General features: G+C 47.4%; 1 protein-coding gene across 4 annotated transcripts in view; it reads right to left on the bottom strand.

Annotated features, from left to right (window-relative positions):
• ANO9 (anoctamin 9) overlaps positions 1 to 25,553 on the bottom strand; it is a 386,417-nt gene that overhangs the window by 141,106 nt on the left and 219,758 nt on the right. For all 4 annotated transcript variants that reach the window (XM_069223191.1, XM_069223192.1, XM_069223193.1 and 1 more), the window contains 2 exons: positions 20,429 to 20,511; positions 15,811 to 15,915 (listed from right to left, as the gene is read on the bottom strand). In XM_069223191.1, coding sequence (XP_069079292.1) covers positions 15,811 to 15,915; positions 20,429 to 20,511 — 188 coding nt within the window. The remainder of the gene's footprint in view (positions 1 to 15,810; positions 15,916 to 20,428; positions 20,512 to 25,553) is intronic.

Genomic DNA, 25,553 nt, shown 5'->3' with positions numbered 1-25,553 from the left:
CACCTTGCCGATTTTAGTCTCCACAGCTGTTTGCGATGATTGAATTGCCAGGAGAATGGCATTCACTCCGTCTGGTGCGGGGCCCCCCGCGGCTGTCTCTCCGTCTCCTCTAGGGCCTGTTGAAGTTGTAAATTGATCAATCTTTTGCTGAGAGGGCGGGGGATGTTTAATCGCTCTATCCTTCCCCATTTTGTCTCGGAGGGAGGGGATGGAGTGTCTAGTTCGAATTATGCAGCTCTTCTGTCCAAATTCTACACCCTAGACGCACCCACAGGGAAGGTCCCAGACGAGGACCATCGGCAGGGTCTCATCAGGGCGTGTCAGCGATAGATGTCGCAGTCCCCTCCCCGGGACTTGGTGGCCTCCGGTCAGCCACGTGTTGCTGGTCTGCCAAGTGTCTGGTTTCTCCCCGTTCCAGGAGACTTCAGTACGTCTTTAGTGGGCTCCCATCACCAGGGTCTGTTGGCGTGCTTTATCAATGTTATGGCCGTGGGCTGGGAACAGGTCTCCGGGGAGTCTCTTTAAATTGAAGATTGGGAATCGCGGGGGGCACAACACTGTTGCCCAAATCTGCTGCGCCCTTTTGAGTTCCTATTGCATTGTTTATTTGGGGGGGGGGGGAGTGCGGCCCCGGACTCTCTTCTCCCTTCTTCCTCTTTCTCTCTTTCTTCTAGGAGGGGGCAGCTTCATTCCTGGGCAGCCGGACCTGGGGGCTGAGGGCCACCCACTTCACCCCGGTCGCCCAGGAGCAACGGACAGGAGAGCGGCCGCACCGCACAGCTGCGCCCTACCCGGCTCAAGCGAGGTAGCCCCCACTGTACGGCTCACCTCTTCAGCGCCAGCATCATTGCGTTCATTTCGCCAGGGCGGGGTACATCAAATCGGCCGCGTCGCCTCTTCTCTTGCGGGGGGCTCCAGATTACATGGCCAGGTCCAGGCGCCCCTTGCAGAACGCGCGGCTCGCTCGCCCGCAGCAATTTTCTTAGCGGTCAGGCCCCCGTCCTGGGGCCCGGCCGCCCATGTCTGAGTCAGACAGGGGAGCCCCCGTCCCAGGGCTCACCCTCTCCAGGCTTCCCCTCTGCTCTCCGAGCCCGGTGCCACGGAGTCCGACTCTCCGAAGGCCAACGAGGGACGCCGGCTGCGTCGCTCCACCATCCACCGGGGGCCCCAGGTCACAGTCCGCTCCGGGCACTTCAGCGATGCGCACGGCACTCACTTCAGTGGCGGCCCCGTCAGCGGGCGGGCCCCGATCCCCGGGCTCGCCGAGACGCCGTCAGCCCGGCCGCCATCTTGGGAGACCTATCGATCCGGTCGCGGCCAGCGTTCACGGCTCGGGCCGTGCCGACACCGGTGCCGGAGGTCTCTTCGAGGTCTGGGAGCTAGCGGGAACAACTAGGGCAGCATAATAAATTTCCTGGTGGCAGCTTCTTAGGGCGGATGACGGAGGGGTCCAGAGCACTCTCAGAGTGCGACCGCCATCTTGACGCCCGAAGCCACGCCCCCGAGGCGTTGCTTTTTAATGCTCAAGATTCAATCTTTCCAGCCGAGATGCCAACTAATTATCGGACCCCTCACCCTATCAGATATCTAGGCATTTATGTCACTCAAAACATGTCTGATCTTTACTCAATGAACTATCTATCCACTCTTAAGAAAGCACAGGCTCTTATGCTTAAACAGCAGAATTCACAGTTAACGATAATTGACCGCATTGCCTTAATCAAAATGATGATACTACCGCTATTCTTATTTATATTCTCTAACGTTATGATCAAGGCTCCTCAAACGTTTTTCAAGGATCTCAATGTAATATTACGTGAATTTATTTGATCAAATAAAAAACCTCACAATCAGCTGCAGACAGCTGAGCTGACTTTAGAGGACGGTGGGCTAGCTTTACCCCATTTTAAAAAGTATTATGAGGCGCCCTATATAGACTGGATTGTAAGTGCCGACCACCACTGCATCCACTTCACATTCAAGAAGCACATCGAACACCACCGCACCCAACTACCACCCCACCGCCGCTGGAGCAAAGTCACCGAAGACCAACTGACCAGCACCCTCACCCAGAACTCGCCCACCGACTCCACCGACCCAGACACCGCCGCTCTCAACCTACGACAATGGATCAACGACTGCGCCAACACCCTCGAACCTCTCAAAAGGCCCACTGACAACCAAGGAAAGAAAAAAGCCGCCTGGTTCACAGACGAACTCATCACCTCCAAACGCACCTGCCAGAAACTAAAGAAGAAATGGCTCCTCGAACGCACACCAGACAACCTGGCAGCCCACAAGGAAGCCACCCGCAAGCACCACCAGCTAATCCGACTCGCCAAACGCTCCCATTTCACAGAACGCCTGAACAACAACGCACATGACAGCAAAGAACTCTTCTGCATTGTGAAAGAGCTATCCAACCCCAGCGCCAACGCCAACGACATCCCACCCTCCCAAGAACTCTGCGACGCCCTGTCCACCTTCTTCTATCAGAAGATCGCCGACATCCACGACAGCCTCAACACCACGCCTCCGCCAGACCCCACCTCTAACAGCTCCACCCACACCAACCGCCTGACCGCCTGGACCCACGTAGATGACTCGGAAACCTGCAAGATCATGAACTCCATCCACTCAGGTTCCCCTTCAGACCCATGCCCCCACCACGTCTACAACAAAGCCGACTCCACCATCGCTGCCCAACTTCGAAAGATCATCAACTTATCTTTCGAAACCGCAACCTTCCCGGAAAGCTGGAAGCACGCCGAAATCCACGCCCTCCTCAAGAAACCCAAGGCAGACCCCCAACGACCTCAAAAACTTCCGCCCGATCTCCCTCCTCCCCTTCCCGGCGAAGGGCATCGAGAAGATCGTCAACGCTCAGCTCACCCACCACCTCGAGGACATTTCCATCCTGGACCCCTCCCAGTCCGGTTTCAGACGCAACCACAGCACCGAGACTGCTCTCCTCGCCGCCACAGACGACATCAGACAGCAAATGGACAACAGCGAAACATCAGCCCTCATCCTCCTGGACCTCTCCGCAGCCTTCGACACGGTCTGCCACCACACCCTACTAACACGCCTCCACGAAGCCGGAATACAAGAGAAAGCCCTCAACTGGATCTCCTCTTTCCTGTCCGGCAGAACCCAGAGAGTCCGACTCCCTCCCTTCCGCTCCGAAGCCACCAGCATCATCTGCGGTGTACCCCAAGGCTCCTCCCTAAGCCCGACGCTGTTCAACGTCTACATGGCCCCCCTTGCTCAACTGGCCCGTCAGCACAACCTCAACATTCTCTCCTATGCCGACGACACCCAGCTCATCCTCTCCCTCACCAAAGACCCACACGCCGCCAAAGCCAACCTCCACGAGGGAATGAAGTCCATCGCCGAATGGATGAGAAAAAGCCACCTGAAGTTGAACTCCGACAAGACGGAGGTCCTCATCCTCGGATGCACCCCCTCGACCTGGGACGACTACTGGTGGCCCACCGCACTGGGGCCCCCTCCAACACCAACCAACCACGCTCGCAAACTGGGCTTCGTCCTTGACTCCACCCTCACCATGTCCAAGCAGGTCATCGCAGTTTCTTCCTCCTGCTACAACACTCTCCGCATGCTCCGTAGAATCTACAAATGGATCCCGACGGAAACCAGAAAAACAGTGACCCAGGCCCTCGTCAGCAGTAGACTAGACTACGGCAACGCACTCTACACAGGCATCCCAGCAAAAGACATCCGCCGCCTCCAACGTATCCAAAACGCCTCCGCCCGACTGGTCCTTGACGTCCCCCGCCGATGCCACATCTCCCACCACCTGAAAGACCTCCACTGGCTCTCCGTGGACAAGAGGATCACCTTCAAACTCCTCACCCATGCTCACAAGGCACTCCACAACGCCGGACCAATCTACCTGAACAACAGACTCAACTTCTACGTCCCCTCCCGCCAACTCCGCTCCGCCAACCTCGCCCTCGCCATCGTACCCCGCTTCCAACGCAAGACCGCTGGCGGCAGATCCTTCTCCTGTCTCGCCGCCAAGACCTGGAACGCCCTCCCGACCTCCCTGCGACAGACCCAGGACCTTCTCACCTTCAGGAGACTCCTCAAGACCTGGCTCTTCGACCAATAGCAGCAGCCCCCCGTCAGCGCCTTGAAACCCTAACGGGTATGTAGTGCGCTCTATAAATACTGTGATTGATTGATTGAGTGTTTCTTCTACATACCATGCTGACTCGAACTTCTATTTGAAACAGATGCTTCTTGAAAACAACATTTATCTATCTCATTTTCTTAAAATGCCATGGCTTCCGATAACGTACCAGATATAAGATCCCAAACCTTCTCAGGTCCAGAGGTGCAGAACTCCAACAAAGCTATCATTTTACTTCGTTCCATCCAGCTATTTCCCTAGGAGAAGCTGTTGCATTTGGGCTTCCTCTCGCTACCAATGCCCTAAACAACTGGGAAAATCTGGGGTTGGGAAAACTTCAGGACTTCCTAGTAGGGGACAGTGTCATATCATGGGCACAACTCAAAAGCAGCAACCCAGCGATTCCAGCACACGTAAGCTTTTCGTATTTCCAGATACTTCACTTTATCCAGGTCAATATTCAGCTGAATCACTATCTTTCAGAATTACACAAGCCATGTGGGTTCAGAAACGGACAGGAGTCGGTAACTGGTACAGTATCGTTCTGGAAGAATTGCCAGCTAAAGCTCTCCCTCCTGCACTAAGCAGAATAGCAGCCGCTACAGCTTGCCTGATTGATCCCCAGACATGGAAGCATTATAATAACTATTCCTCTAAAGCCTTAAAAGGCACAAATTTTAAAAGAATTTCATTCTTCACAAAATGGATGCTTTACTATACTCCTGTGCAACTTAATGTACAAGTAACTTACCTTCAGTAACAGCATATATCTGGAAGAGACATATTTAAGTTGCAGACTCCTTACCTTTGAATTTCCCTAGGCGTCAGTCTGGATCTGGAGATTTTTCTTCGCGCAGTACCTCTGCGCGCCATCAGGTGGCGTCGGTCGACTTCGCAGGCGTCATTGACATTGTGGTCGCAGTGATGATGTCATGGTCATATATAGGCACCACCCCGGTGCGCTGACGTCTGGTTCTTTTCACGACTTTCCACGCCAGTAGCACGGAGCCATGATGAGCACTGAGAGTGGTGCACCAAAACTAGGGTCCCTAAAGGGAAGTTCCTGTCCCTAGAAATCAGTTCACAGTGCAGGGCGGATGGGCGGGTCGGTAAGGAATCTGCAACTAGAATATGTCTCTAGCAGATATATTGTTACCGAAGGTAAGTAACTTGTACATCTGATAGAGACTTATAGTTGCAGATTCTTTACCTTTGAATAGATACCCAAGCAATACCATCCCTGGTGGTGGCCTGCAAACCAAGATCACACCAGGAAGTCCTGCAGGACCGAACGGCCAACGTAGCTATCCCTGTGGACCTGACTGTCCAGGCAGTAGTGTTTGGTAAAAGTGTGCAGAGATGTCCATGTTGCTGCCTGACAGATGTCCGGGATTGGAACGCCCTGTGCTAGCGCTATGGTAGCAGCAGTAGCTCTGGTGGAATGGGTACGCAAACCTTCAGGAGGTTGCTTCTTAGCCAGAGCGTTGTGCATTTTGATGCATAACAGCACCCATCTTGAAATGGTCCTCTTCTGCACCGCCTTCCCCTTATTTGCACCCACATATCCCACAAATAGTTGATCGTCCACCCCAAAGTCTTTAATAGGATGAAGGTAGAACGCCAATGCTCTTTTTGGATCCAGATGGTGGAATCTCTCCTGTTCATGTGAGGGATGTGGGGTGCATAAAAGGCAGGCAAGGTGATAGATTGCCCGACATGTAAGGGTGTCACTACTTTAAGTAGAAAAGAAGCCCTTGTAAGAAGTACCAATTTGTCAGGATGTATTGCCAGGAAAGGTGGTTTAGATGAGAGAGCCTGGAGCTCACTTACTTACTTAGGTGATGGCAACTAAAAAGAAAGTTTTTATGGTGAAGACCTGTAAATGGCAGTTGAAGGGCGGCTAGAACGGGGCACACATAAGGTATGTTAATACTAGGTTCAGATCCAATTGGGGCATGATGAATGGGGTAGGAGGAAAAAGATGTGTGAGGCCTTTAAGAAACCTCCCAACAACTGGAGATTTGAATAAAAAAGGTTGATCTGGTAACCTCAAGAAAGCAGAGATAGCAGAGAGATATCCCTCAAGGGTGCCCAGGGCGGAGCCCTATTGGGCAAGGGAAAGAATAAAGAGAAGGACCTGAGAGAGAGGAGCAGATACAGGATCGACAGATTTGTCGATGCACCATGCCACAAATTTCTTCCAATGACAGGCGTATACGGTTTTGGTTGAGGGACGCCTGGCTGCCAAGATAATGTTACAGACTTCGGGTGGCAGGTCAAAAGACCTCAACTGTCGCCACTCAATCTCCACACAAGGAGGCGGAGGGTGGACAGGATCGGGTGGATGACCCTCCCCTGCTGCTGCGACAGAAGATCCTCCCGAAGAGGCAGTCTGATCCGAGGAGCTATGGCCATGCTCAACGGCTCGGGATACCAGAATCTTCATGCCCAGTCCAGAGCCACCAGGATTAGTTGGGCCCGGTCTTGCCTGATCTTCTTCAGAACTCTGGGCAGAAATGGTATAGGCAAAAAGGCGTACAGGAGGCCTAAACTCCACTCACGACGAAAAGCGTCACCGAGCGAGTGCCGCCTTGAAAATTCCAACGCACAAAACAGCTGACATTGCGCATTCTCTATGGAGGCAAACAAGTCTAACCAAGGTTCTCCGCACTGAAGGAAGAGACCTTGCCCCACCTCCGGATGGAGATGCCATTTGTGATTGTCCACACATCGTCGGCTGAGTTTGTCTATCCTGGCATTCAATAAGCCCGCCCGGTGTTATACCACCAGGGAAATGCCCTGATGTTCCAGCCAAGTCCAGAGGCAAAGAGCCTCTTGACAAAGGGTCCACGATCCCACCCCGCCTTATTTGTTGCAGTACCATATGGCGGTGGTGTTGTCTGTTAACACCTCCACTGCTTTCCCTTTGAGAGAGGGAAGGAATGCTTTTAATGCTAGTCGAATTGCTCGGAGCTCCAGAACATTGATATGGAGCCCGTTTTCCACCGGAGACCAGAGGCCTCTGATCTCCGCCTCTCTCATGAGGCCACCCCATCTTAGGAGTGACGCATCTGTCACTACTGAAGATCTGGTTGGGGAAAGGAGAGGGATCAGCCTATGACCCAATCCTGATTTGTTAACCATCACTGCAGGTCTCTCGGGGTTCCTTCCGAGATCTGGTCCTTTTCAGAGCGATTCCCCTGATGCTGCGTCCACTGGAACTTCAGCTCCCACTGCAGAGCCCACATATACCATCTGACCTTTTGAACTAGCAGGATGCAGGAGGCCATGATGCCCAGCAGCCTCGGAGTCATTCTCACCAAAATCCAGGATAGAGGCTGAAACATCGGTATAATAGCCCGAATATCCTGGACTCGCTTTTCATCAGGATATGCCCGGAACTGCACTGTATCCAGAACAGCTCCGATGAAAGGGAGCATCTGAGAAGGAGTCAGGTGTGACTTCGGCACGTTGATAGTGAACCCCAGCAAATGCAAAAGGTTTGCCGTAGTCTGGAGGTGGGAGACGACTGTCTGGGGCGAGTTCGCCTTCAACAGCCAATCGTCAAGGTAGGGGAAGGCTGGGAACGCTAACCTGCGCAGATAAGCTGCCACCAGTCCCATCACTTTCTTGAACACCCGAGGGGCACTGGTAAGACCAAAAGGATCTCCAACTGCGCAGACAACCTTGCTCCCCTCAAACGCACGCATCGACAGACCAACACCAAAAAACCTCTCTGGTTCTCTGACACCCTCAAAGAATCTAAAAAAAATTGTCGCGCCCTTGAGAAAGCCTGGCGCAAGGACCACACCGCTGACAACATGACCGCCCTCAAGAACGCTACCCGCGAACACCACCACCTGATCCGCGCTGCCAAAAGGAACTTTTTCACCAACAGACTGGACAAAAACAGCCACAACAGCAGAGAACTCTTCAGCATCGTCAAGGAGTTCTCCAACCCCAGCGCCAACGCCGTCACGCCCTCACAGGATTTGTGCGAATCCCTCGCCACTTTCTTCCATCGCAAGATCAGCGACCTCCACGACAGCTTCGGACACCAGACCCAACCAAACACCACCGAACCCGCATCCCCGGCCATCACCCTCAACTGGACCCACATCAACACGGAAGAAACCAAATCCATCATGAACTCTATCCACTCCGGCGCCCCTTCGGACCCCTGCCCGCACTTCATCTTTAACAAAGCCGACGACATCATCGCCCCGCACCTCCAGACCGTCATCAACTCTTCTTTTTCTTCTGCTACCTTCCCCGAATGCTGGAAACGCGCCGAAGTCAACGCCCTACTAAAGAAACCTACGGCTGACCCGAGCGACCTGAAAAACTTCCGCCCCATCTCTCTTCTGCCTTTCCCAGCCAAAGTAACAGAGAAGACCGTCAACAAACAGCTGACCACCTTCCTGGAAGACAACAACCTGCTCGACCCCTCACAAACCGGATTCCGAACCAACCACAGCACTGAAACCGCCCTCATCTCAGTCACAGACGACATCAGAACCCTGATGGACAACGGTGAAACAGCCGCCCTCATTCTTCTCGACCTCTCGGCTGCCTTTGACACCGTCTGTCACCGCACCCTAATCACCCGCCTCCGCTCCACCGGGATCCAAGGCCAGGCCCTGGACTGGATCGCCTCCTTCCTCGCAAACCGTTCCCAAAGAGTTTACCTCCCTCCGTTTCGCTCAGAACCCACTGAGATCATCTGCGGCGTACCTCAAGGCTCATCGCTCAGCCCGACACTCTTCAATGTCTACATGAGCCCCCTCGCCAACATCGTACGCAAGCACGACATCATCATCACCTCCTACGCCGACGACACCCAACTTATACTCTCCCTCACCAAGGACCCCGCCAGCGCCAAGACCAACCTACAAGAGGGTATGAAGGACGTCGCAGATTGGATGAGGCTCAGCCGCCTAAAGCTGAACTCTGAAAAAACGGAAGTCCTCATCCTCGGCAACACCCCGTCCGCCTGGGACGACTCCTGGTGGCCCACGGCCCTCGGCACCGCACCGACCCCCACAGACCACGCCCGCAACCTCGGCTTCATCTTGGACCCTCTTCTCACCATGACCAAGCAAGTCAACGCCGTGTCCTCCGCCTGCTTCCTCACCATCCGCATGCTCCGCGAGATCTTCCGCTGGATCCCCGCCGACACCAGAAAAACCGTGACCCACGCCCTCGTCACGAGCCGCCTGGACTACGGCAACACCCTCTACGCCGGGACCACAGCCAAACTCCAAAATCGCCTGCAACGCATTCAAAACGCCTCGGCCCGCCTCATCCTCGACGTACCCCGCAGCAGCCACATCTCCGCACACCTGAGACACCTGCATTGGCTCCCAGTCAGCAAAAGGATCACCTTCCGACTTCTCACCCACGCACACAAAGCCCTCCACGACAAGGGACCGGAATACCTCAACAGACGCCTCAGCTTCTACATCCCCACCCGCCTCCTCCGCTCCTCTGGCCTCGCACTCGCTGCTGTCCCTCGCATCCGCCGCTCCACGGCGGGTAGGAGATCTTTCTCCTTCCTGGCGGCCAAGACCTGGAACTCCCTCCCCACCAGCCTCAGGACCACCCAGGACCACTCCGCTTTCCGGAGACTCCTAAAAACCTGGCTGTTCGAGCAGCGATAACCCCCCTTTTTCCCCTAGCGCCTTGAGACCCGCACGGGTGAGTAGCGCGCTTTATAAATGTTAATGATTTGATTTGATTTGAACTGAAAATGCTTGTGACCTACCACGAATCGTAGGTAACGTCTGTGGGCCAGCAAGACAGGGATGTGAAAGTATGCGTCTTGCAAGTCCAACCCTACCATCCAGTCTCTGGGGTCCAGGCAGATAGGACCTGAACCAATGTCAACACTTTGAACCTCTCCTTCTTGAGGAAGAGGTTGATGGACCGAAGATATAATATAGGACGAAGACCCTTGTCCTTTTTCGGCACAAGAAAGTAGCAGGAATAACAACCACAACCTACTTCTGGCAGCGGAACCCTCTCTATAGCTCCTTTGGCCAAAAGGGCTTGGACGTCCTCGCAGAGCAGAGCCATATGATCCTCTGCTATGCGATTGTATGAAGATGGCATGGCTGGAGGAGGTGTCTCAAAGGGGAGGGTGTAGCCCCTTCGGACAATATGGAGAACCCACCTGTCAGAGGTAATGGATTGCCATTGGGGCAGGTGATGGCGAATCCTGCCACCAACTGGTTCCTGGGGTACCCACAGACTAGGAAGGTTTGGAGGCTGAGGAGGGGGTGGGCATGGACTGGGCGACCCGGTGGCTCCCTAATCCCCGGGGGCGTGGGATCCCACGTCCGCGCAGGGGCTGTACAGCATGCATGGGTCGATGGCCAGGGGGGAAAGAACACGGTTGGGTGCCCCTTCCGTAGCCATGAAAGGGGCGAAAGGCAGACTGCTGGGGCGAAGGAGCAGGTGCACGGCCAAGGGAATCCTTGAAGTGCTCGAGCGCTGAGTCCACCTTGTCTCCAAAGAGACATGTGCCATCAAAGGGCATGTCCATCAGAGATTGTTGGACATCCCCTGAAAAGCCAGATGTTCTCAGCCAGGCGTGGCGTCTCAATGCCATTCTCGATGCAACTGATCTGCCCAGAGAATCGGTCGTATCCAGTTCATAATGAATCATGAACTTTGCTGTGTCCCTCCCATCTGTCACGGCTTGGGAAAGGACAGTCCAGGCCTCCTCCGGAACTCTAGGCAGCACTTGCGCGACAGTATCCCAGAGAGTATGGGAATAGCGGCCCAAAAGGCATGTGGTGTTCACGGACCGCAGTGCTAGACTGTTGGAAGAAAACATATTCTTCTCCAAGTTGTCTAGTCTTTTTGATTCCCTATCCGGGGGTGCGGCAGGGAATGCGCCCAATGAAGATGAAGCCTGGATGACAAGGCTCTCAGGCGTGGGGTGTTGGGTGAGGAATTTTGGGTCTGTCCGCACAGGCCGATGGCAGCAGGCAATCGTCCTATTCACATGAGCCCCTGTGCTGGGTCTGGCCTAAGTACCCAAAAGGACGACCGTCAGTGCCTCATTATAGGGAAGAAGGGGTTCTGATGTGGAAGACCCCAGCTGAAGCACGTTGGTTAGGATATTAGGCCTAACCTACACAGAAGGTAGCTCAAGGTCCAAGACCTCAGCCGCCCTTCTCACCACCATGAAGTATAAGGCGCTCTCCTCCATAGCCGCGGTAGGAGGAGAGAGCATACTAGTGTCAGGGGAGGTGTCTAGACCACTAGTATCACATAAATCCTACACCCAGTCCATTTGGGGGTCAAGCTGGTATTCTAAAGGGTCCAGCGTCCCCTCCAAACTCTCCCCTTATCCATACCTGTAAGTATAAGGGTCTAGATCAACCCTGAGCCCAGGAGAGCCTATAGAGAATGGAATCGGCATCGAGCGACGTCATTCCGGCTCCGGGTCGTCGGGTATGAGAATGGGATCGACGTCGATTGTGGGCTCCCGGGGAGTCGGGGAAGCGCAGAGCGGACCCAGATGAAGGCTCCGAGGATGGAAGCCTAGAGCGTCGACGCACTTCCCGCGCTGCATCATCTGTGTGACAGGGTGAAGTCGAAGAATGCTTGTCCTTCTTCGACTTCATTTTCTTATGACCCGAATGTCCCAATGACTTTGAGGATGAAGAGTGGTGGTGACACCGCGGCTGGTCTCAAGACCTTCCTCTCGAACGAGACCGAGAGCGCCGTGGAGTCGTGTGTCGGGCCGCCATTAGCTTTAGGGACCGCTCCCTCAAAGCTTTCAGGTTTATGGCCTGACACTTGGAGCACGACTTCGGGTTGTTATCGTGCTTCAGGCACCAAAGGCACACGAGGTGCGGATCCGCCACGACATTATTCAGTGACAGGAGTCGCAGGCCTCAAAAACGGTCTTGCAGGACATCCCTCGACGCATCCACGAACTTGTCAAAAAGAATTAGACAAAAATGTTGTCGCAGTCAAAAAGTGACTGAAGTAGCTCTTTTCTGGATCTGTGCGTAGGCTGGCACGGAAAGAAAAGAACTGAAGTCAGCACGCCGGGGTGGCGCCCATACACGACCGCAACTTCATCACGGCGACCACGACGCCAACGCCTGCGGAGTCGACCAACACCACCTGACGGAGCGGAGAGGTACTGCTCGAAGAAAAATTTCCGGATGCAGACTGACACCTAGGGAAATTCAAAGGTAAGGAATCTGCAACTAGAATTCTCTATCAGATAAAATGGTTCTATCAATTCCAAGCAATTGCTTCCGATGTCATTGTGAGGTTGGGGATTGGCTGCATGTCTGTTATCTTTGCCCTGCTGTCAGTTTGGGTCTAATTTTTCCAGTCGATTAGTTCTAAACTCCAGGTAGCGCTAACACCAGAACCGCTGGGAGCACTTTTTGGCATATCTAATCATCTTGGGCTGTCCAAAAGCGCAAAGCAATACTTCTTTATTGCAACATTGATTGCGAAATCTCTGATCTTACAACAATGGAAGACCCCCCCACCCTAGTTACATCATATGATCTCTGGGAAAAGAAAATGAGAGCAGTGCAAGCTAAAGAATTTCTGTCTGCACAAAGAATCGGGGCCACCCGGAAGTATCATTCTGTTTGGGAAAAATGTCTTCATCCTAAACCTGATCCGGAGCTTTATCCAATCCAATGAATAATGATTTAGCATGTTTTCATGAATTACCAGATTATTATTACTATGTAAATGAAGCATATCAAACCTCAGCACTAAGTGCTGCACTGTTTTGATCTTTACGCATATTTCATAATCATGATTTGTAATTTCGAAGCTTTAATGTCGCACCTGCTCATACATGCTTAATAAAAATATTTTTTTCTAAAAAAAGAGAGACAAGGAAGGGCAGAAATAATAGGGGTTGAGCATCAAAGTGAACAGAACTAGGTGGTCAAAAAGTTGCTAAGTGAGGAAAGAGGCAATAGGTAATGAAAACATTTAAAACAGGGCACGGAAAATTACAATACAAATGTAGCTAGTGAAAAGAAATAAGATGAAGGTGAAAAGAGAGCAGAGAGGGGAAGATTAAAGAGAACATTGAAGAATTTTACGTAAATTGAAGAATGGTGAAGAACATGCATGAAAAACAAGAAGGGGTTAATAATCACCAAGAGAAGATATTGTGTTTTAGCATCATTGACTATGATGAGAAACAAAGGGCCAGATGTAGCGAATTTGCAAATTGCGACTTGCAATTTGCGAGTCCTTCCGACTCGCAAATTGCATTTCGCAATTTGCAATGCAGAACGGTGTCTCAGACACCGTCTGCGAGTCGCTATGAGGTCGCAAAGACCCACCTCATTAATATTAATGAGGTGGGTCGCATTTTGCGACCCCATAGCGACTATGGGCACTCGCAAACATGGAGGCCTGCTGTAGTCAGCAGACCTCCATGTTCGTGACTGCTTTTAAATAAAGCAGTTTTTTTTTGTTTACGTGTAGCCCGTTTTCCTTAAAGGAAAACGAGCTGCACTTAAAAAAAAAAACGAAACCTTTAGTTTCGGTATTTTTTCAGGGCAGGTAGTGGTCCCTTGGACCACTACCTGCCCTGAAAAAATAATTTGTGGTCCATTCACAAAGGGGAAGGGGTCCCATGGGGACCCCTTCCAATTTGCGAGTGGGTTACCATCCACTTCAAGTGGATGGTAACTGCGACACCATTTGCGACCGCATATGCGGTCGCAAATGGTATTGCATACCACTGCGAATCGCAAATAGGAAGGGAACACCCCTTCCTATTTGCGATTCGGAAATGCATTTTGCGAGTCGGTCTCGACTCGCAAAATGCATTTCTGCATAGGAAACTGCGATTTGCGACTCGCAAACGGCCTTTTTTGCCGTTTGCGAGTCGCAAATCGTTTCATACATCTGGCCCATAGTTATGCTGCAATCACCAGAAATAGAAGTGATTTGCTGTGGGAACAGAAGTGAATTGCTGTTGGAATAGCAAAGACTAATTAGTAACCCCATGGGATTCAGCAGTTGGATATACAAGATGATGTGCAGACAAAAAAATCAAACAGATGAATGGTAGAGGAATAGACATTTGTAGAGATACAAATTAATGGCAAGTGTTAATAGCAACACTTCTTATTTATGGGAAGGACTCATAGCAGTGAGCAGGCTTAAACACCTTCATGAAGTCAAGGTATACTGAATGATGAGAAAGGTAAGGTAAGGGCAGGCATCACAGATTTATTATCCTGTATCTTTAGAAACTAGTCTGCAGGTAAGAGGGCATCAATGATTTCAGGATTTGTATTACTTCGGGCTCAGACCTGGAAAAGAAACCTTATCAGAAGCGGAGAATGAACATTGTTGCGTGTAGAGATCCATTTATTCTAGACCTATTGTATTGTTGCAAGCCTCCAGTTGTATGGTGCACCACTCATTGGTTTTGTTCACCCTTAACACTGAGAGTTGTTGGGCTACCTTCCTGACCAAATGGCTTCTCTTGTTGCATAATCATGTTAGATCGGCAACTAGACTTACAAAACCCAAAAAACAGGGACAACTAAAGGCATAAATTAAGATTTAATATTGGCAATGACTGTGCACCAAAAAAAGACTACAATGCAAGCACCCACTGACATAGATGATGAAGATGAACTACACAGGCACATCTCCCCACACCAATGAGAAGACTGGATGTAGGAAAATCAACAATTGCCATTGCGTCAACGATTGCATCCTTTGTTCCTTTTCAGAAGGTTCTAACTCAGGTAAGAAGAACTCAAGCTATCCCACGCCAGACACAAAATGTCTCATTCGCTGCGGTTGTCTTTGTGTCCTGCGGCCTATAACACTGGACAATGAGGCGGGGCCACAGCTACCGAGGTGCTCAGGCTGCAGCCTCGCCTGGATGGGCTTCAATGTGCGTTCTACAAAGCGAGAACAGGGTACTGGAGGGACACACGTGCATATAGTAGTACTAATTTCCATTAATTAAATAAATACAAAGGGAAAGGGAACATTTAGAGCTTTTTGAGTATGATGTACATTCATTTGAGGCATGTAGTCACACTGTCATCGGCTGTAATGCGAAAGCGGGGAGAGAGAAGTGCTAGCCTGTGGGAGTCTAAACAGATGTTAAATGTTCTTTCTTAAAACAGCCAGTCTGCAGTCACTGGGGCCGTACAAATGCAGTAAGTGCGCTGTGCAAATGATTTTAACACAAGTTTCAATAACATAACAAACAGGAACACTCAAAAGCCCAAGCGCTTCTCGGAACTGCTGCACAGGAGCATGAGGAAAAAGCCATAAGTGAACTATAAACATAGAGATTTGCATCTCGCGGGGCACATAACTTTGCAATACAATTTGCAGCGATCTACCAATGCAAAAGCGGCATTTTTAAAGGCTGATGCAAGATTACACTCACTGCAGTGAACTTCCGGTTTGAATGTCATTTTTTCACCGATTAGTCAGTACAAATAATAACAGCGCCACTGCACAACACGAAGATTAGATAATCTGAAAGAAAAGTCTTCTCGCTAAATGTGAAATACATATCGCTCCCCTCGTCTTCTATGTGTACTAGAAATCACCTTTACCCAAGACCATGAAGCGATATGCACAGATGGCGGCAAAGAAATAAAAAATGGCTTTACCATCACAGCGACACCAAGGATGATGAGCGTACTGTGTAAATAGGAGTGTTTGTGTGTCTGGATTGTGCAGTCTGGATTGTTAATGAGTTCCAACGCCATTTCTTCCTGTGGGGAGAAAGAGAAAGAGAAAGATAACTGACACTGCCCTCGAATCCAGAGTACAGGGATCATAGACCAGTGCTCAGAGATCATCGTGTGCCTAAGTCACACTGGGGCAACCTACAGGTCTATGGATACCTGCAGTGTATAGTCCAGTGGTTCGCTTAGGCAATCCGTCCCAGTGCATTTTATTAAGCATGTTTCAATAGGAGAACATCGTATTGAGTCAATTACTCTTTGCTGACCACGTAGGTGGCTATCTAAGGCTATCAGTGTAAAGCTGCCACTTATTTCTCATTTTGTATCAGATTTTTTCAAGACCAATTCCAGACGCCGATAACCCTGTGATGTAAAATGTACTTGCTGGCCTTCTATTGTCAACACTGCTTCAGCGCTGAGTGGTGGAAATACTCTGCAATATGATCTTCCTGCCAGATGACTCCATGTTACACTTCACCAGCAATGTGAACTTCCTGCTAGTGATGCCAGCACTGCAGGCCGCAGCAGTGTAAGCATCCTGTAGACAGTATCCAGATGTGCTACGGGACCTCAGGAGCTTGTTTCCTGTCAGCATTATTCCCACTGCTCTTGAACCCAAGTGATGTAGTCTCTGATGGAATGCATCATTTGAACAGAGGAGTGAGAATATAGGAACACAGAAAATGGTTTAAATCTCTGGGAAAATATCAGAAACATAAGGACTGCTTCATGTTGTGCCAAAGAATGATGGGTTGGAATGCTACTCCGACCGATAGGCAGTGGTTAGACTTATTGCAAGCTTTCCGTCCATCACCTTTTTTGTGTGTTTGATGTACTGCCCTCAGTTTTAAGGGTATGCCCAGATATGTGTCCCATGCTCACTGCGCCTCTGGAACCAAGCTACGCCTGACTGAGGAGCCCCAATGAGGGCGAAAATGATCTTGGGTTGCTTGTGTCCTGGTTCAGAGAGAACCTGGCCTGTTCCTATTGGAAGAGGGCTAAGACTGATTTGCATATGACTGGACCTGAACATAGGTGGAATGGTGGGCAGAAAAACGATGGGTTGGAAAGCTACCCCGAGCGACTTGCAATGTTTGGACAAATTACAAGCATTCCACTCGTTCCTTCCTGTGTATTTCATGGTGTGCCAAGGGCAGAAAATGTATTTTACAGTGCATTAGAATTGCCGAAAGACCATCCGCATTTGAGCAATCTAGCTTTCATTTCTACGTGCACACTCCTTTAGGACCATGGGGAGAAAGCCTTAGAATGCTGCAACTAATAAGACTGGCACTCACATGTCAACATTATTTTATTGGCTAGAAACAATGTTGAACTTTATGGACTGAGATTCATGGTCTCATTGTCTGTTTAGGAGCACCACCTCTCTGTAAACAGTCATACATGAATTTCAACCTCACATGCATTAATTCCTACTAGAGGCTTTCCAGCATTAGAAGACACTACCCTGACTTTGTCCCACCTGACAATGGCCTTGCTACCCCTGCTGGTAGGTGACATGAAAGAAGCAGCAGGCTATTGAAATATTGCTTTTTGTAGGGTAGACCCCTCTTCCTTGCCTTAATTTCACTACAGCAGAAAAGAGGCTGTTGAGGGACATAGGAAAAGATAAGTGGTCAGCCCACTGATGCCAGCAGAGGTCAAACGATTAGGGTATTCTCCCACAATATAGATGGCACTACAGTGATCTGTCGCTACATCCATGGCACTACATCTGTGTAGATAAGTATATTATTAACATGTTTAATTTGACGTTATTTAATTTGCAATCTAATGTAAAGCATTAAGGGTTAGGGTTCATTATTTAGTTGAATTTATTAAAATGTAATTAAGAGTGAAGATTGAGAATAACTGATAAAAAACAAGTGGCGTTACATCTGTTATGTCAACTTGTGAAATAATGTAGACAGACCAAAATTGGTAATTTTTGAGCGAAAGCAAAAAAAGGTTGTCAGATGGCATCTGAATAACTTATCTTTGGAGTGAGTGCCTGCCAATAAATATTAGGGGAGGAGGCTAGAAGAGAAGTAAGGCAATTTTAAGCACTTAGGGCCTTATTGCGAGTCTTGTGTTAAACAAACCGGTAGACTCATGGTGGCGGTTGGACCGCTGAGGTTGTGACGGTCCGACTGCCACATTACAAGGTTAGCGGGCAGACCCGCCAACCGACCGCCGACCCCGCCAGGATCTCCGATCCCGATGGGATGACGGCGTGCAGGTTGTAATCAGCCAGGGTGGTGCTGAAGTCAGCGCCTCCCTGCTAATTACAAACTTGTCCTCCGCCAGAATTTTCATGGCGGTTCGACCATGAAAATGCTGGTGAGAGTAAGTATAGGGGGCCACAGAGGGTTCCCAGACTCCTCCATGTAAAGGCTGGCAGAAACCCAGTGCTGCACTGCCCACAACATGCCTCCCCGTTATCAGTGATGTCATAAATTGATTTCCTGGAACATGTCATGTTGTCATATATGAGGTCATAAGCAGTGCATTGCGGTGGCACTAGTTATAGTTAGCTCTGCTAACTATGACTAGTGAACTTCTGTGATTTTACTTTACTTCAAAACATTAATGTTGTCACTGACATATTCATCTAACTATAACAATACATGACCATGTGATGTCTTTCACTCGCAGTCACTTCCACAGCTCTAAGAACATGGTGGCCGAAGGTACACAACAGATGTAAAGATATTTGTTAAAAGATGTTAATCCACAATCTTCCTGATACTTACTCTACTTTAACCTTTGTTTTTTCAGTAAATATATATGTGTGTGTGTGTGTGTGTGTGTGTGTATATATATATATATATATATATACACACACACACACATATATATAAACACACACACACTGCATTTTTTGTATACTGAATTGATTGTAAAATAAACAAAGTTATAGCTAGGTTTTCCTATTCTAATTAATTTGACTAACTTTAATAAAAAAACAATTAAGAGTAAGGGTAAACTAATGACATTAAACTAATAAAATGTAAGTAAATGAAAAGTATATCCATTTAATAAAAATTACTGAAGAAAATTAACATTTATTAAGGTTTATGGGTAATTAGTCTAGGAAGTAATTATTATATATATAAATATAACAAATTCATGTTTGGGGCAGTGAAAGGGATATGTACTTAAGTAGATAATAATTTAAAATAAATGAGCTAATGGTTAGGATTAGGGTGAAAATGTAAAGACACTAATTCCAATTTCAGCTCTTTTAAGAGCGAGGATAGTATAATCCTCATGTATCTTTTGCATTTTAATGTAATTGATTGCATATGTTTGACATACATTGAGGGGCTGGGTTAGAATTAATAATTTGATAGGTTAAAAATTAAAACAAACAATCATTAGTTAAGGATCAGGGCTAGCTACACATTTAATTTGAACTGAAATATAGTTTAAAAACTAAAGGATAGGATGAATTATTTATGATAATTTAATCAATTACGAATTAACGTAGGGTTGGGGTTAAAGTTGGAATTAATTCTAGGTTAAGATTACTTACCAAACAAAATGAAATTAAATTAGGGAAGGAGTGTTAGCATTTGGTTAATGTGATTGATTCTTTTTATTATATTTCTATTAAATTATTTCAATAATAGTAATTTAATTTAAAAAGGTTGATGTAGTTTTAAGGTTGGGGTAGTGGGATCAACAAAGAATAAAATCCATATAAAGGAGCCATAAAAATGTAGTAACAGTGATGTAAGTTTACCTCTGTATAGTAAATATGGAGGAAGGAACATACAACCAATGTCTGAAATGCCTCTTCCACTGGCATTCTCATGCATAAACCTCTCCTTTCCTGTCCTGTTCCCTCCACCTTTGTTGGTGGGTGGTATTCAGAGAGTTCTTCTTTACAGTAATTAGACGGTAAGACTCCAAATTGTAACAGCAGAATCAAAACAAAATAATGCAAATTGAAATAAATTCCTTGTAGCCCTAACTTACACCCCAGGGCAAGCATTATGGAAGGCAAAACTGACAAGTAAATAAACAAGGGTTCTGAAAAGTAAGCAATATGCTTTTAGATTTATCAGTGAAATTATTTCGGTGGTGGAAACCCAAGCCTTCCGTTGCCAGTGGCACTGTACTAAACACTGTAGGTACACTCCATACAAATTGCATGCACAAAGAAGACTTGTTGAATTTGAAGAGAAAGGGTATTCCCTAAAGAAACAGAAAAGTAAGGGCATATGTATTACATGACTTAAAAATGTAAAATAAGCAATCTGAAAAATATTGTTAAATGACTTGCTATCACATTCCTGATCTGAAAGGACCACAGAAAAGAAACAAGTGTGCAGACTTTGTTATAGTTAGAGCCAAATTATGAATATAGTTTGCGGGTGTGGGTGTTAGGCAGTGGATTTCGCCTCCAAACCTCATGAACACCATCTGTGTTCAAGTCGCCCCATAATAACTAAATCCCTGCTCACGCCAGGCCCAACCTTTTCAGCCAGAAATAACCTTAGCCAAAGGCGGTGTTAATGATCATTGAAGAACTCACCTCATCTTCATCCCAGCTGTACAGATTCCACCATGTGACATCTTTCGCTCGCTGTCGCTTCCACAGCTCCAAGAATACGGTGGCTGAAGATACACAACAGATGTAAAGATGTTTGTTAAAAGATGTTAATCCACAATCTTCCTGATACTCACTCTCTCTTAATGACACACTTACTAAAATGTTTTATGTTTTCCAAGGCGAACAACCATGATTAATGGAAATGTGTGATCCTTTAACTGTTATTCACTCTGCATGCTAATGATCATCAAGGACAACTACCTTTCAACAGGAGCCTCAAACCTCCCCACCAAGGACCACTCACACAGTTCAAAGAGATGTTCTTTCCTCATTGTGTGCTGCCTATGTCTAACATCTCTCCAGTCCTAACTTCAGATACTGCATTTAGCCTTGAAGGACAGAAAAAATCATAACCAATGTTTCAGCTGAGGTCTTTTAGATGTTTATGGGTCAGAACAAATTAAAGAAAAGTTCCAAAGGTGGGAGGTAAAAGGCTTCCAGTGATTACAATGTTTGTAAATTATATCTTCCAAGGGTCCACCGCCAAAGATTTTAAACAGGCTGGCAGAGAGGTTTCTCCTGTGATTGTCTATCTCAGATAGCACATCTAAGCACAATCCCATGTTAAGTATTTTCTGATAACACTATAAATGCATATTTCAATACAATTGGTATATAATGCGCTGATATTCTAGATCTGTGTAGGATATTCTTCTCCCACACATATTCCATTTTTATCACCGAATTCCATTTTCTAGGAAAGACTGAATCATTTCTGATTTTTTAGGCATGGAATGATTTTATTGAGTACCCACTGTTATATTACCTTCTGTGTTTATCTCAGCCAAAACTTAAAACCCACTGAAACTCCTGAGTGTTGTTAACTTTGACCCACAGTTTCTTTTAATGCAGAGTTCATCACATCACATGACTTCATCGAAGACATCTCCAAGAAAATGAGTGATGACCATCAAATATGACGTGACACAGTGGTAAATGTTAGCAGTTCTTCTGACAAGCTAAGGATGTCCCTGTAAATAATATGCGGTGATGAAGCACTGTAGCACCAGTGACACTTATCTTCACAAATATTATAAAGAAACAAAAGGCTGTGATACCACCAAGAGTTAAAAGATATCCTGACATATATTAACAGGAAAAAAGGTTTTCTCAGCAATGCTATACAGTGGATTTGTGGAATTTTCAGCTTGAAAAAGGTCATCAACTAATAACATTCTCAGTGATCTCACTGTTTATATATTAAATGTCAGGCTTTCAAATGTGATAGCACATTTTAAAAATATGGTGGATTTACTTGTGTATATTTTTGCAAATTATGGGGCATACTATATCACTTTAAAGGCATATGATTTCACATCAACAATAACATGTGGCAATACAAAGACATTTCTCGAGAAAAATAACCGAATTTTGGCTTTTGGAGATGTGAAGGCATTTAGGGTACGCAATGACGTTACTCCGCTTAGCGGATCTCTAAAAACATCAGTGAGCTGTTAAAAATGCATCCATTCAATTGTGAAGAGGTACTCTAAGACAGTGGTTCCTTTTGACTTGTGTGGACCCCCACTTTATCATTACCGGATCCCAGGGACCCCCACTGAATCAATATTGGAATCCGGGGACCCCCCACTGAGTCAGTGCTGAAAGCTGGGGACTTAATCCGTTAATATTATTTAATTGTCTAAGTAGTCGCAGTCCCCGGACCACAGGTTGGGAACCACTGCTCTGAGAATGTGCTTTGGTTGCCTTCTGAATTGCATCATTAAACCTACACATAAGAAAAGTAAAGGCATCTACTAATTATCTATGCCATTGTACACATATGTTTTAGTAGAAAGACTTTGAGGCATCCACAGACTTCCAGGGAAACTGCAGCATCCTGAGAATTTGCAATAAGACTGCTTACAATAAGAAAGACAATTATGTTACTTTTTACTTCATAGGCGATTTGTGATGTAATTGATAATGGAATCTGAGATGCCATATCTGATGTCACAAGAAGTGCACTGGAGATTTTATGGTTCAATGGTTTTTGGTTTTTGCTCATAAAGAAACGTCTGTTAAATAAAATTCTTCATGAGAAGTTAAAAGTTCCATATGTTATTTTGGCGTGAGTTACAGTTGCTTCCGTTAACTATAACTGGTGAATATCAGTGTGTTCTTTTTAGTTTAAAATGTTATGTTTAAACTGACTTTTTCACCTAACTGTAACGTCACTTTAGCCTTTGTTTTCTTCAGTCAACTTCTATTTTGTTTTAAATGTAAACGAAGATATTATTACCATACCTTATATATTTATGTGTTACAGAGTAATGGCTGCCACTGTGTAGGTATTTGTATTTAGGACCTAGCTACTATAGGGAATTGATTTTTGGTTTGCTCATAACTTTGGTGCCGTTTGATGAACCATCACAAAACCTTCCAAAAAAAAGTTCATCCACATCAACCCCTTCCTGAAAGTTCATAAGTGATCCTTCAAGTGGGAGTTGAAAAAAGGGGGGTGGGGATCCCAAAACAATTTCTCCATGCACTTTCTACTGTGATTTTTTAACAGAGCTACTGCCAAAAACACTGAACAGAATTATACAAATGTTGGCAAAAAAGCTACATCTTTACCCAGAAAGCATGGTTTGTGTGATTTGGTAAAAATCCTTTCAGTTGTGTTTGTGAAATTAAAGTTCAGACTTTATAGATATGTGGAGACGTGGTCCCCATGTCCTGAAATTAAAAACAAATAAGTTATATGAGGAGAAAGGGCAGGGGTACCCTTAACCCTTGGACCTTCTGAGGTTGGTGGTTGCCAAATGTTGAAAGAAAAGTGTTGCCACAATCCCACTAGACTCTTGTGGGGGCCAGCGCAACCCACCTACTCCTGTGAGAGTCCCCCGGGAATGAAATTTTTTTTTACAAAATTTAAAGTGGGGTGGGTGGTCCCTTGGGGCAAGACAGGCCATGTGGCCAATTCCATGCCATGCATGATGTACAGTCATGCAAGGCAGGGTGGGTTGAACAGCTGTGGGAGGTTGGGCACAGTGGCCAACCCAACACCATGCACAGTGGGGGAGGGGACTGCCGCAGGGTACTGCTTACGTGCCAGGGGTGTGGCATAGTTACACATGGTAATAAAATCTTACTTTATGTTATTAAAAAAGATCTTCAAAAATCTGTGAAAAAACAAAGATTAAAGTGGCAGTATAATTAGGTGAAAATATCAGTTTAATCATAACATTTCAAACTGAAAAAAAATGACTGAAATTCAGCAGTTCTAGCTAACTGAAGTATAAATATAACCAGTGGTGGCTCCTCCTAAAGGGCAGAGGAGCGTTGCCCTGCCTGCTGCAAGCTTAGCAGGTAAACACAGATTAATAAAATGGTCATTGTAATTTTATTATTCTGTGTGCAGCCGGTCTGCACTGTTATGGTGTGTGTGTGAGGGTGGGGGCAGGGCTGTTTACTGTGGATAGCATAATGATTGCTTCCAATGCTCAAGTCAGATTGGCTGGCTTTCTAACGACTGCCAGCTCGACATGCGCACTTCAGACCCTGCAATCCCAGTGGTATGAGACAGCCAGGGGATTGCAGGCACAGGCCCCTAGCCTCAAAATGAGTGCTGGATTAACCTGCTCCAACCAATCTTGGATCTGCGCTCATGCTGAAAACAGCATCAGAGCAGCTCCAGGATTGATTGTTGGCACTAGTAAGGAAGTCAACAACCTGCCATTGACACAACACCACACTGCAGGGAAGGGGAGAACACGGAAGCCCGGGCAGTAGCTGGTTACTTGAGCGCTTGTGTGACGAGAGGTCTGGCTGGTGCTGGTGAACAGAGCTCTGGCTTTCAACATACAACACTTTTTGAGGACTTCCAGGAGGAAGAGGGGTTAAATGTGCAACCTTACCATGCCAGGATACTTTGCAGCAGTGGAGGCATTAAGGAGGGATTGTTTTAGAGAGTGTGAACACTGGTCTTGAGCCCCCCCGGAGCTCCGGAAGAGTCACAGGGTAGTAGCACAGGTTCCCCTATGGGGGGCTGGGGTAGAGCCAGCACAAGCGCAGTCCCTGTGACTGCAGAGGAGGAAAGATTGCGTGCTGAGAGCTCGGGAGCTGTGAGAATTGAGGAGCGTCAGGCAGCTGGGGGAAGCACTCCTTCTCAAGTGAGAGGTAAAGTGAGGAGCACTGAGGTAGGCTCAATTTCTGAGATAATTCCTTGGGTGGGAAAAGTATTGGTACTGGTATAGGCAGACCTAGGAAAGTATCATGTACTGCTAAAAAGCCTGCTAGGCAGGGCTCCCAAAAGCTTCTTCCTGCACAATCACAAATGGTAGAACCTGAGGCTGTGGGGCCCCCACTCTCCCTGTATGGCTCTCACCACGGATATCACAAATAACAAGAGGTGACTCAAAAAAAGTGGCAAAGCGGTTAAAAGAACTGATTTAGTCGGAGATAGGAAACTAATAATTAATCCCTTGTTGCAGTTAATCTTCAAGGTGTTGCCCACAGTAGTAGATATCAGCTGCGCCTACAGTGAAGCAAAGGATACTCGGGAAGGGGATTGGAGCAAAGAGCGGTACACATATTGCAAATGATGGCTGCTGGGGGGGGCACAGTTAGGAAGGGGAGAACAGGTACCAGGCTGTGGAGAGTTTGGAGGATAATTGTAACCAAGCAGGGGTGTGAGGTAACCCTTAGGCAAGTGGAAATGAGTCCTTCTTCTGGAGGTCCTGTTTCCATTGAGAAGCCCGCACTGGAGCCTATACAGGGGTCAAACACATGGGCCTCCAAATACCGCTGTAAATGCTTCTCCATGATCTTACTACTTTTGACTGACATTAAATAGGGCTTTGCTGTCTCTGAAGCAAATCAGGGAGAATTAAGAGGTTCCTGCGAAGCCATTGAGAAAAAATGGATCTTCTGAGTGCAAGGACACAGGTCCTCAAGGAAACAGTAGGGGCATTAAAAGCTGAGATGCCAGGTGGAAATACAGTCACTGAGACGAAGTGAGGAGGAAATCCAGTAAATATTTGAGCAATCGGAGAGCAGTTCAAGAAGAAATAATCTGAGGATTTTAAATGTTTCTGAAGGGGTG

Source organism: Pleurodeles waltl, chromosome 3_1 (assembly GCF_031143425.1).
Source record: "Pleurodeles waltl isolate 20211129_DDA chromosome 3_1, aPleWal1.hap1.20221129, whole genome shotgun sequence".
Lineage (NCBI taxonomy): Eukaryota > Metazoa > Chordata > Amphibia > Caudata > Salamandridae > Pleurodeles > Pleurodeles waltl.
The sequence above is the reverse complement of the archived record's forward strand: the minus strand, read 5'-3'. Positions and strand labels throughout refer to the sequence as shown.